General features: G+C 51.9%; 1 protein-coding gene and 1 long non-coding RNA gene across 2 annotated transcripts in view; both read right to left on the reverse strand.

Moving 5' to 3' along the window:
* COL11A2 (collagen type XI alpha 2 chain) overlaps nucleotides 1–1,925 on the reverse strand; it is a 54,519-nt gene extending 52,594 nt beyond the window's left edge. The window contains 1 exon segment of the mRNA XM_087954134.1: nucleotides 1,775–1,925. Coding sequence (XP_087810260.1) covers nucleotides 1,775–1,841 — 67 coding nt within the window. The 5' untranslated portion in view covers nucleotides 1,842–1,925.
* An 8,605-nt stretch (nucleotides 1,926–10,530) lies between these two features.
* Nucleotides 10,531–10,854, reverse strand: LOC148131778 (uncharacterized). The gene is made up of 2 exons (XR_015747129.1): nucleotides 10,820–10,854; nucleotides 10,531–10,631 (listed from the first exon to the last, which is right to left on the reverse strand). It is a non-coding gene; the product is annotated as an uncharacterized LOC148131778 (long non-coding RNA).
* Between the last annotated feature and the right edge of the window lie 51 nt (nucleotides 10,855–10,905).

Raw genomic sequence — 10,905 nt, forward strand, 5'->3', positions numbered from 1 at the left:
GGCGGGCGAGGCTCCCCAGCTCTCCCGTCTGCCTCGCCGCTCCGTCCTTTCCCCCCTTTTCCCCGGCGGGGCTGGCAGCTTCGGCTAAGCAAGGAGGGGGGGGGGTTGGACTAGAAGACCTCTAAGGGCCCCCCAAGCTCCCGTTCTTCGATGCGATGCCTCCAAAGCGGATAAGCGCTGCCTGTTGGCCTCCCTCCTCCCTTACCCGCCACAAGCCCAAGTGGGAGCGGAGGGAGCCCCTCCCTCCCGCCCGCCGGACCCAAACGGGGGGAACACCTCACCACGTGGCGACCAGCCCCGTCGGAGACGCGCCCGCCACCTGCCGGGCTCGAGGCGAGCCACGAAGCAGCTTCACCTTCCGAAGTCATCCCTGGGGTGAGGGGGGGGGGGCTTGAAGAAGAGACTGGATTAGGGGAGCCCCCCAAACTCTTTGAGACGGGGGGGCCTCAGCGGCGGCCAGAATTCTCCAGCCAGCTCTGGACGAGTCTGGAGTCCAGCAGTCTTCAAGGCGCCGAGTTTGGGGGGGGCGGGGGGCTCGGCTGCAGAGGGAGGGAGGGAGGGATGGTTAGATAGATAGATAGATAGATATCAGATAGATGGATGGATGGATGGATGGATGGATGGATAGATAGATAGATAGATAGATAGATAGATAGATAGATAGACAGACAGACAGACAGACGATGGATGGATAGACAAATAGATGATAGAGAGATAGATGATAGACGATAGATACTGTAGATAGATAGAGAGATAGATAGATAGATACCGAGAGAGATAGAGAGATGGATAGATGATAGATAGAGATAGAGAGATGATAGACGACAGGTAGATACTGAGATAGATGGATGGATGGATGGATGGATGGATGGATAGATGATAGAGAGATAGAGAGATAGATGATAGACGAGAGAGAGAGAGGGAGAGAGAGATGGATAGATGATAGAGAGATAGAGATAGAGAGATGATAGACGAGAGAGAGAGAGAGAGAGAAAGAGATGAGAGAGAGAGAGATGGATAGATGATAGAGAGATAGAGATAGAGAGATGATAGACGAGAGAGAGAGAGGGAGAGAGAGAGAGAGAGAGATGAGAGAGAGAGAGGGGGATAGATGATAGAGAGATAGAGATAGAGTGATGATAGACGATAGAGAGAGAGAGAGAGAGATGAGAGAGAGAGAGAGAGATGGATAGATGATAGAGAGATAGAGATAGAGTGATGATAGACGAGAGAGAGAGAGAGAGAGAAAGAGATGAGAGAGAGAGAGATGGATGAGATAGAGATGAATGATAGAGAGATAGAGATAGATGATAGACGATAGAGAGAGAGAGAGAGAGAGAAAGAGAGATGAGAGAGAGAGAGAGGGATAGATGATAGAGAGATAGAGATAGAGTGATGATAGACGATAGAGAGAGATGAGAGAGAGAGAGAGAGAGATGAGAGAAAGTTCTGCTGGCTGGGGCATTCTGGGAGCTGAAGCCCACCAGTCTTCAAGTCTTCAGTTTGGGACCCCTGGACAGTCGCTTGCCTGGAATGGGAAACGCTCTCCTGCTTTGAGCCGAGGGGGCTGGGCTAGACGACCTCGCCCGGTCCCTTTCCACCTCCGTCCTACTCTATATTCCAAGCTCGGAAGGGGGGCAAGCACCGCGCCTGGCCCCACGACGGGCAGCAACCCACCCACCCACCAGCCGGGATTCTGGCTTGGCAGACCCCCTCCCTCTCCCCAAAAAGTGCCCATCTCTCCCTCCCCCGAAGGCGCGTCCGCCGCGCTTACCTGCCCGAGCGGTCAGGAGGGAGGAAAGTGCCAGCAGCGCCAGCGGCAGCCGCCGGCCGAGCTCCATGGTCCTGGGGTGGGGTGTCCGGCCAAGGCAGAGACGGTGGCGCTGGAGCTCCAGGCAGCCTGGCTCGCCGTCCGGTCCTTCTGCCTCTCCGGCCGGCCTGGACGGCCCCCGGCCCCGCCCCAACCCTCAGGGCCGCCCTGGCCTGACCGCCCCCGCCCCCGCCGGCCGCCCCTTCCCGCGTGGGGAGGGAGGGGGGCGCCTGTCTCCCTTTCCCCTCCTGCGCGGGGTTGGAGGCCCGCTAGATGTCCTCTGGGGTCCCTCGGGGCAGCGAAAGGCCCTCCCTCCTTCCCCCCCAACCCTGCCTGCCGTCCCTCTAGCTCCTTCCTGCCGCCCCCTTAAAAACAAAAACCACCCACTTCTTCGCCGTTCCCTTTAGAATTTAGAATAGCAGAGGTCGGAAGGGACCCTCAGAGGTCCTCTAGCCCAACCCCCTCTACCATCTTCAGGCCATGGGTTGTCCAACCTCTTCTTTTGATTTCTTTGATTTGTCCATCGCTTACAAGATCATAGGTACCAACATAGTTATGAGGACATGAAATGGACACAGATAAGAAAACATATAAGACAAATATAATGTCGAATTTAGTAAGAGGAGACATTCAGGTATTTGATTCACAAGGCTTCTTGCATTGAGTAGCTTGCAATTAAGGCCAGTTGTGGTTGGAATAGAGGTGGTTAGGGGTGTGTGTGCCTAGTTTTGAGTGATGGTGGGTTGGATGAGGTAGGGTTGGATGTGGAGTTGTGGGTTGTGTGACTTAACTTTTGATACATCTATAAAGTGGCATTTTTAAACTATCTAATTTAATACATGCTTTAAATAGGTTTTAGACTAGGTATTATTATTATTGTTGTTATTATTATTGTTATTTTACTTTTTAAATGCTGTGTAGTCTGATTGTGATGTGTTTGGGGCATTGCGCTTGGAGTAGTTTTCAAATTTCATTGTACTTTGAATATTCTATTCTATTACTTTTGATACATCTATAAAGTGGCATTTTTAAACTATCTGATTTAATATATGTTTTAAATAGGTTTTAGACTAGATATTATTATTATTATTATTATTATTATTATTATTATTATTATTATTATTATTATTATTATTATTATTTTACTTTTTAAATACTGTGTAGTCTGATTGTCATGTGGTGTTTGGGGCATTGCGCTGGAGTAGTTTTCAAATTTCATTGTACTTTGAATATTCTATTCTATTCCTTTGGATACATCTTGAAAACATTTGTGATTTAGTTCTATATATAAAGTCGCATTTTTAAACCATCTAATTTAATACATGATTTAAATAGGTTTTAGACTAGGTATGATGATGATGATTACTTTAATTTACTTTTTAAATACTGTGTAGTGTGATTGTCATCTTTCCAATTTCACTGTATTTTGAATGCAATGACAATAAAGGTATTCTATATTCTATTCTATTCCTTTGGATACATCTTGAAAACATTTGTGATTTAGTTCTATATATAAAGTGGCCTTTTTAAACTATCTCATTTAATACATGTTTTAAATAGGTTTTAGACTAGGTATTATGATGATGATGATGATGATTACTTTAATTTACTTTTTAAATACTGTGTAGTGTGATTGTCACGTGCTGTTTGGGGCACCGCTGGAGTAGCTTTCCAATTTCACTGTATTTTGAACGCAACGACAATAAAGGTATTTCTATATTCTATATTCTATATTCTATATTCCTTTGGATACATCTTGAAAACTTCCAGCATTGGAGCCCCCCCTACCCCACGGGAGGGCTAGATAAACCAGCGGCTTGGCCCCCATGGACGCCCCCCTCCTCAGACCCAGGCTGCCCCCCCACCCCTGCAGGGGTACAAAGGTGGCCCAGGTGGGACCCCCAAGCGGGGACTGAGGGCAGCCTCCTGCCCCCCCATCCCATCCCATTTCAGGGAGAGGTGGGTGTGGCTTCCTTGACGGACACCCCACTTTCTGCCCCCGGGAGGGGTGGGTGCTGGGGAGCCCGTCGAAGGAGAGGCCTCTTCACAGATGCTGGGCGCAGAAGCCCCGCCCCCACACCCCCACCACCCTCCCGGCCGCGCCCAGCTCAGGAAGTGAGCCCAGCCGCAGGCAAGCTGCAAGGTCCTCAGATGTTTCCTGCTAAGCCAGCAACGCCTCCCCCCACCTCCAAACCCCAGAGACCCCCAGAATCAGAATTAGGGGGGTGCATAAGAACACCAACGTGCCTGCCATCCCTGTCCTATTGTTTCTTTTATTATTATTTTTTTATTTTTCTTATATGTACCCATGTATTGATAACCATGTTTTTTACTTATACCTATTATTGTTATTGTTGTTTTGTTGTTATTATTATTATTATTATTATTATTATTATTATTATTATTATTATTATTATTATTATTATTATTATTAATTATTATTATTATTATTATTATGCAATTGACAAACCAAATAAATAAAGGAATAAAGAAATAAAGGAATAAAGGAATAAAGGAATAAAGGAATAAAGGAATAAATGATAAATTTAAGAAAAAATGAATCCTTTCCACACCCAGCTCCTCCCCCACCAGCAAGCAGCCCCACCTGGGCTGCTGATCTGAGAGGGCCGCACGGCCGGGAATTATGAGAGCTGTAGTCTGACCCGGCTAAGATCCCTGGGGGGGGTCTGGTGGGAGGAGATACCCCCCCCACAAAGAAAGGGCAACCGCTCCCCTTGTGAAGGAAGACCCTCCCCCTTGCTATTCCACCCCCTCCCCCTGCCACACACACACCTTGGCCCAAAGGATGGGAGCAGGTGCCGCTGGTCCTGGCCGACCCATCTGGGCAACCGGCCACCCCCCACCCCCACCCCCGGGCAGAGCTGGGTGCAGGGATGGCAGGGAGAGAAGAAACTTTCCTCCGACAGGGGAGGACCATTAGCCAGGGGAACCGCCTGCCACCAGAAACCGTGGGTGTTCGTTCCATCACTGGAAGTTTTTTTAAAGAAGAGATGGGACAGCCACTGGTCCTGAGTCGTATAAGATCTCCTGCCTGTAGCAGGGGGTTGGACTAGATGACCTCCCAGTTTCCCCCCACCCCCCCCCATTGCGTTACTCTGTTACTGTCATTGTTTCTGTTACAGAAAGGGTGGGGCGAGGGAAGGGCCGAGGTTTCCCGGGGGGACAGGATCCAGGGACAGCCTGGTGCGCGGAGTGCGTCTCACCTTGGCAAGAGAGGCTGCTGTTGGGGAGCCCCCCCGCCAGGTGGCGGCGGGGGGTGGAAACTGCTCAAGCACTGAATTAGCCTCCTTGCACAGATGCCGGGGGTACAGAACCCAACACACACACACACCACACACACCACACACTATAGAGAGCTTTGTCTGTCTGTTCCCAGGCTGGCAGTCCGGGGAGATTCCTGTACGACAGGCAGAGTGCAATAAAGTAGGAAGCTTGAACGGTACCTGGGTGGCTCCGGAAGCTCGTTGTGATGACCCAAAGGGGCGTGGCACCAAGGCAACCCAGACAGATCGTCCGTAAGAGTCCCTTTATTAGCTCCAACTTCGCCCCCCCCCCCCCCAAGGTCCTGGTTACCTTCTTGGCTGGAGAAAAACTCTCCCAGGAGCTGCCTTTGGCTGCAGAGAATCAAGTCCAAAACATGGTCAACACAAACTGTAACTCAAAGCCCAAACAAGCCAGGCTGAAGTAATTACTTCGGCAGGGCAGGAGCAAGAATCTCAGACTTGGAGGCACGGTTGGGAAGGCGCCAGGAACACAGATATAAGCCGCTATAACACAGGATAAACTCATGTTTGTTCCCAGAAGCTGCGGCACACAGCATGCATCTCCTTTAAACTCTCATTCCCAGGTGTGGCTAATGAAGGGAATCGGGGCCCTTTCTTCCCCCGTAAGCCATGCAACCCATGTTGCTCCCTTCTCCGTTCCTCCCTGCAAGCCCTAGAATGAAGAGGGAATGAAGAGGCCCTGGCACTGGGGTGTGGCTGTTTCACAGGAACCCCCCCATGGGCCGTGAACCCAATTCCTGCCCCATTTGGAGTCCGTGAAGGTAAAAAGCAGCCGAAGGGAGTCGGGGACCCCCACTCGGCTGAAAGGAGAACGGCCCGCAGCCTGGCCCACCCTGGCATGGGCCCCCTCCCCTGGGCACTGGAGGGCTTCCCCCCTCCCTTCTTCTTCCTCTGAGTCCTCATTGGTGGCCCAGCAGCCCCCGAACAGGAAGGGACTCTGGGCTTTGAAACCCCCCAGGAGTTTTCACTCTGTTTTAAACCTGTCTGAGCCCTTGTAGCCATGAGTTCCACAGGCCACCATGGTGCCACCTTGCTCAGAGTGGCTGCGCTAGTGTGGGCAGCTATGCTAGCTGGAGGATTCTGGGAGTTGAAGTCCAGCAGTCTTAAAGCAGCCAAGATTTCTGGCTGGAGGATTCTGGGAGTTGAAGTCCGCCGGTCTTAAAGTGGCCACGTTTGCTGGCTGGAGGATTCTGGGAGTTGAAGTCCGCCGGTCTTAAAGCGGCCAAGTTTGCTGGCTGGAGGATTCTGGGAGTTGAAGTCCAGCAGTCTTAAAGCGGCCAAGATTTCTGGCTGGAGGATTCTGGGAGTTGAAGTCCGCCGGTCTTAAAGTGGCCACGTTTGCTAGCTGGAGAATTCTGGGAGTTGAAGTCCGCCGGTCTTAAAGCGGCCAAGTTTGTTAGCTGGAGGATTCTGGGAGTTGAAGTCCGCTGGTCTTAAAGAGGCCACGTTTGCTGGCTGGAGGATTCTGGGAGTTGAAATCCGCCGGTCTTAAAGCGGCCAAGTTTGCTGGCTGGAGGATTCTGGGAGTTGAAGTCCGCCAGTCTTAAAGCGGGCAAGATTTCTGGTTGGAGGATTCTGGGAGTTGAAATCCACCGGTCTTAGAGGGGCCCAAGTTTGGGGGACCCCTGCAGAAGGGGGTCTCCCTTTCCCCACGAGGTCCCCGTTTTCGAACAGCAGCCAGGAACCACCCTCCCTCCCCCCGGTGTGATAGCTGCCTGTTGGTTTCTCACCGCTGGTGCCAGCTGGCCCTGCCCTGCCCTGCCTGCAGTTCTTCTGCCTAGAAAGCCCTCTTTGGCCACAGCTGGCCGACCCTCCGGCAGATGTTGGTCCCGCTTCCCAGCGCTCTCCTTGGCCGGCTGGCAGGGGCCTCCCTCCCTCCCTCCCTCCCCCCCACCTCTGGCTGAGCCAGGAGAGTCCAGAAGAGACACTGCAATTAGGAGTCCGAAATTAGCCGGCTGCCTTCCTGTCCTTCTGTGGGGCCGGTGCAGGAGGGAGAAGGGGGAGGGGGTGGGGGGGAGGAGGTGGGGGCTGGGCCAAGAGATCCTCCCAGGCTCTGTGAGAGGGTGGGTGGTGGTGGGGGCTGGCAAGGACCTGACGTCGCCCTCAGCCTCCTCCCGACACAATATGGGGATATTTGGAAAATGCACATTGGCTTGCACAGGGGAGGCTAACGGATCATCAGAGTGGGAAGGGACCTTTGAGGTCATCTAGCCCAACCCCTGCCCCCCCCCCAAGAGGGAGACCCTACACCATTTCTGACAGAAAAGGCCACAGGTGTGACACCACCGCCACAACCACCCCTTCCAACTTTCTCAAAAAGATGCTAGCAGGTGCCGGGCGGGGGGGGGGGGGGACCCCAGCTGTGCCCTGGGGGGGGGGAGAAAAAGGCAGGGGGAAGGGAGGGAGGGGGGCTTTGGCTGCAGGCAGGGGAGGGAGGGAGGGCAGCCTTTGCTCTGGGGAGCAGCCTTGGGGTGGGTGGGGTGCCGCTGCTGCCGCTGTCTCACTCCACCCTGCCTAATTGTAGCCTTCGTTTTTGGATCTGGCCGGGACGGAGAACCCAGCGCCCCGCCCTTGCCCTCTGGGGCCCGGCTGAGTCTTCCTTCCCATTTAATCTAAGCGGGAGCCGCCTCTCCATTTCGGCACATTCATGGCTTTTTTTTTTTGAATTAATAATGTGTCTTACCTGGTTTGGGATAAATGGTACAGCTGGGTAGAGCGCAAGGAAAAAAAGAGTGTATAGAATAAACGAACCCGGGAAAGCACATTATATAGAGCCAGCCGTATGTATATTGAACGTATCATAACAATAACTCACGCTCCTCTTCTCATAAATAATTAGGAAGGTTTCATTGATCAAATAATACAGTTATCATCCAATAGAAATAGTCAAGTAACGTGTATGACTTATTAATATGTCATCTATAAGAGATCGGGAATACTTGCCAATTCTTATTGATTATTGTTGATTATGAACTATCATTGATCAAATAATACAGTTATCATCCAATAGAAATAGTCGAGTAACGTGTATTTCTTATGAATTAATATGTCATCTATAAGAGATCAGGAATACTTGCCAATTCTTCTTATTGTTGATTATGAACTATCATTGATCAAATAATACAGTTATCACCCAATAGAAATAGTCGAGTAATGTGTATGACTTATTAATATGTCATCTATAAGAGATCAGGAATACTTGCCAATTCTTATTGATCATTGTTGATTATGAACTATCATTGATCAAATAATACAGTTATCATCCAATAGAAATAGTCGAGTAATGTGTATTTCTTATGAATTAATATGTCATCTATGAGAGATAAGAATACTTGCCAATTCTTATTTATGATGAACTATCAAATCTATTATCAAATGTAATTAAAAAAGAAATCTGTTGATTGTTCTATTGACACATTCTTTACTTCTGTATAATTGTATGTGTTTTTTAAAATTGTTTTGTAAATGAAGTTTATTTCAAAAACTTAAAAAGAGGGGGCAGGGCTGTTTCTCTGGCTCTGCAGGTGGAGGGGGAGCTAATAACAATGGTCTGATGCTCCTCTTCTCATCCATCAACATTACGAAGGTTTCATTGATCAAATAATACAGTTATCATCCAATAGAAATAGTAGAGCAACGTGTATTAATTATGAATTAATACGTCATCTATAAGAGATCAGGAATACTTGCCAATTCTTATTGATTCTTGTTTATTATGAACTATCAAACCTATGATCAAGTGTAATTAAAAAAAGAAATCTGTTGATTGTTCTATTGACACATTCTTTACTTCTGTATAATTGTATGTGTTTTTTAAAATTGTTTTGTAAATGAAGTTTATTTCGTAAACTAAAAAAAAAGGGGGGGCTGGGCTGTTTCCTGGCTCTGCAGGTGGAGGGGGGGCAGGAGGGAAGAGCCACCCCACCCACCACCAGAAGGGGCTTCTTCCTCTGCCCCTTCAGCCTCCACCGGCCAAATGCCCACCTCCCCCATTTCTCAGCTCTTTGGTAAAAGCCCCTCCCCCGCTCCCCTCTCCCTGCTGGGCCCTCCTGGGTTCACCCACCTCCTGCCAAGGGGGGGCAGCCCCACAGCTCCCCCCCTTGCAGAGGCAGGCGAGGCCCCGGGGAGGGTGGACCCAGTTTGGCTCCACAGGAGGCAGAGGGGGCTTGGGGGCCGCCCTTCAAGTCCACAGGCCGCACCAGCGCTTCTGAGCATACGCAGAGTGCAGGGCCCTCGCTCTTCCCAGCCCCCAAAGGGGGGGGGGTTGGACTTTGCACATGCTTAGGAGCCCCCCGGAGATCTGGGCTGCCATCTGTCAGAAATGGTGGGAGGGTCTCCCCGCTTGGGCGGGGAGGGGTTGGACTAGATGACCCTCTCAGGTCCCTTCCATACTCTTTGAGGATCTGTGCCATCCCTAGGCACCCCCCTAAGACCCCGGGCAACGGGGCTGGGGGGGTGGCCAGAGCCCTCCCCAACCCCCACCCCTCCGCCCGGTGCCCTGGGTGGAGTCCGGCTGGACGGCCTGGAATGCGCGGCCGGCGGCTATTCTGGGCTGCGGGTGTGGTGGCTCTGGCCGCAGAGGGCTTGCCATGCCCGGGCGGAGAAGCGCTCCGGGGACCCCTGGAGTACTGGGATGGGGGGGGGAGGAGACACTGCCTCGGCCCCCTCCCGCCCTTGCTCTGCAAGTGCCTGCCCTTTGCACATGCTCAGGAGGGCCCCCGGAGCTCTGGGCTGCCATCTGTCAGAAATGGTGGGAGGGTTGGACTAGATGACCCTCTCAGGTCCCTTCCAAACTCTTTTGACGATCTGTTTATCTGTTCTTGGCCCAGAGTCGGGGCAAGGCAGCTTCCCGGCTGGGACGGACGGGGGGGAGAGGCAGAGGGGGTGGGGTGGAGGGAAGGCGGACAAGGCCCTTCTGTGCACCTCTGGGCCGAAAAGGAGCCGCGGCGGGGCGGGAGGGTCAGCCCAGGCCAAGGTATGCGGGGAATTTCCTGGAGGCTCCTTTGCAAGAAGAAACCCAACCGGTGTCCTGCCCGGGGAGGGTTGGAAGGGCGCCCCCCCCCCACACACCCCGAAACCTTGGAGCCCCCCCTGCCCGCCCCAACAAGGGAGCCCCCTCCTAGAACTGGCCTGCCAGGGAGGAGACCCCCACCCCAATTCCAGCATCACAAAACCAGGAGGAAGCAGGGGCCAGTCCGGTGGGGCAGAGGGGGGCTTCCCCGAAGTGGGGAAAAGTAAGCAAAGCAGCCAGCTGCACCCCCCAGTGGCCGAAAGAAGAAGTGCAGGGAGAACAACTCTGGCTCCTTCTCCTCCTGACTGCGGGGGAAGAGGAGACTCAGCTTTCTGAGAAGGGGGGGGGGGATCGGCCGCGGGAGGGAGGGGAATCTTTGCACCCAGCCGAGAAACCAGACTTGCTACCTTGAAACCACAATACATGGTTTATTGGCGTGGTATGTAGGATGCAAACACAACAGCTGTGTTTTCGTAACCAGGTCGAGCACAAGCCAGAGAGAAACCTAACTAGGATTCCAAACCAATGAAAAGTAAGCAGTCAGCTGCACCCCACAGTGGCCGAAAGAAGAAGTGCAGGGAGAACAACTCTGGCTCCTTCTCCTCCTGACTGAGGGGAGGAGGAGACTCAGCTTTCTGAGAAGGGGGGAGATCGACTGCGGGAGGGGGGAATCTTTGCACCCAGCCGAGAAACCAGACTTGCTACCTTGAAACCACAATACATGGTTTATTGGCGTGGTATGTAGGATGCAAACACAACAGCTGTGTTTTCGTAACCAG

Source organism: Notechis scutatus, chromosome 2 (genome assembly GCF_049901735.1).
Source record: "Notechis scutatus isolate UNSWTSFEM ecotype Mainland chromosome 2, rNotScu1.2, whole genome shotgun sequence".
NCBI classification, from domain to species: Eukaryota; Metazoa; Chordata; class Lepidosauria; order Squamata; family Elapidae; genus Notechis; species Notechis scutatus.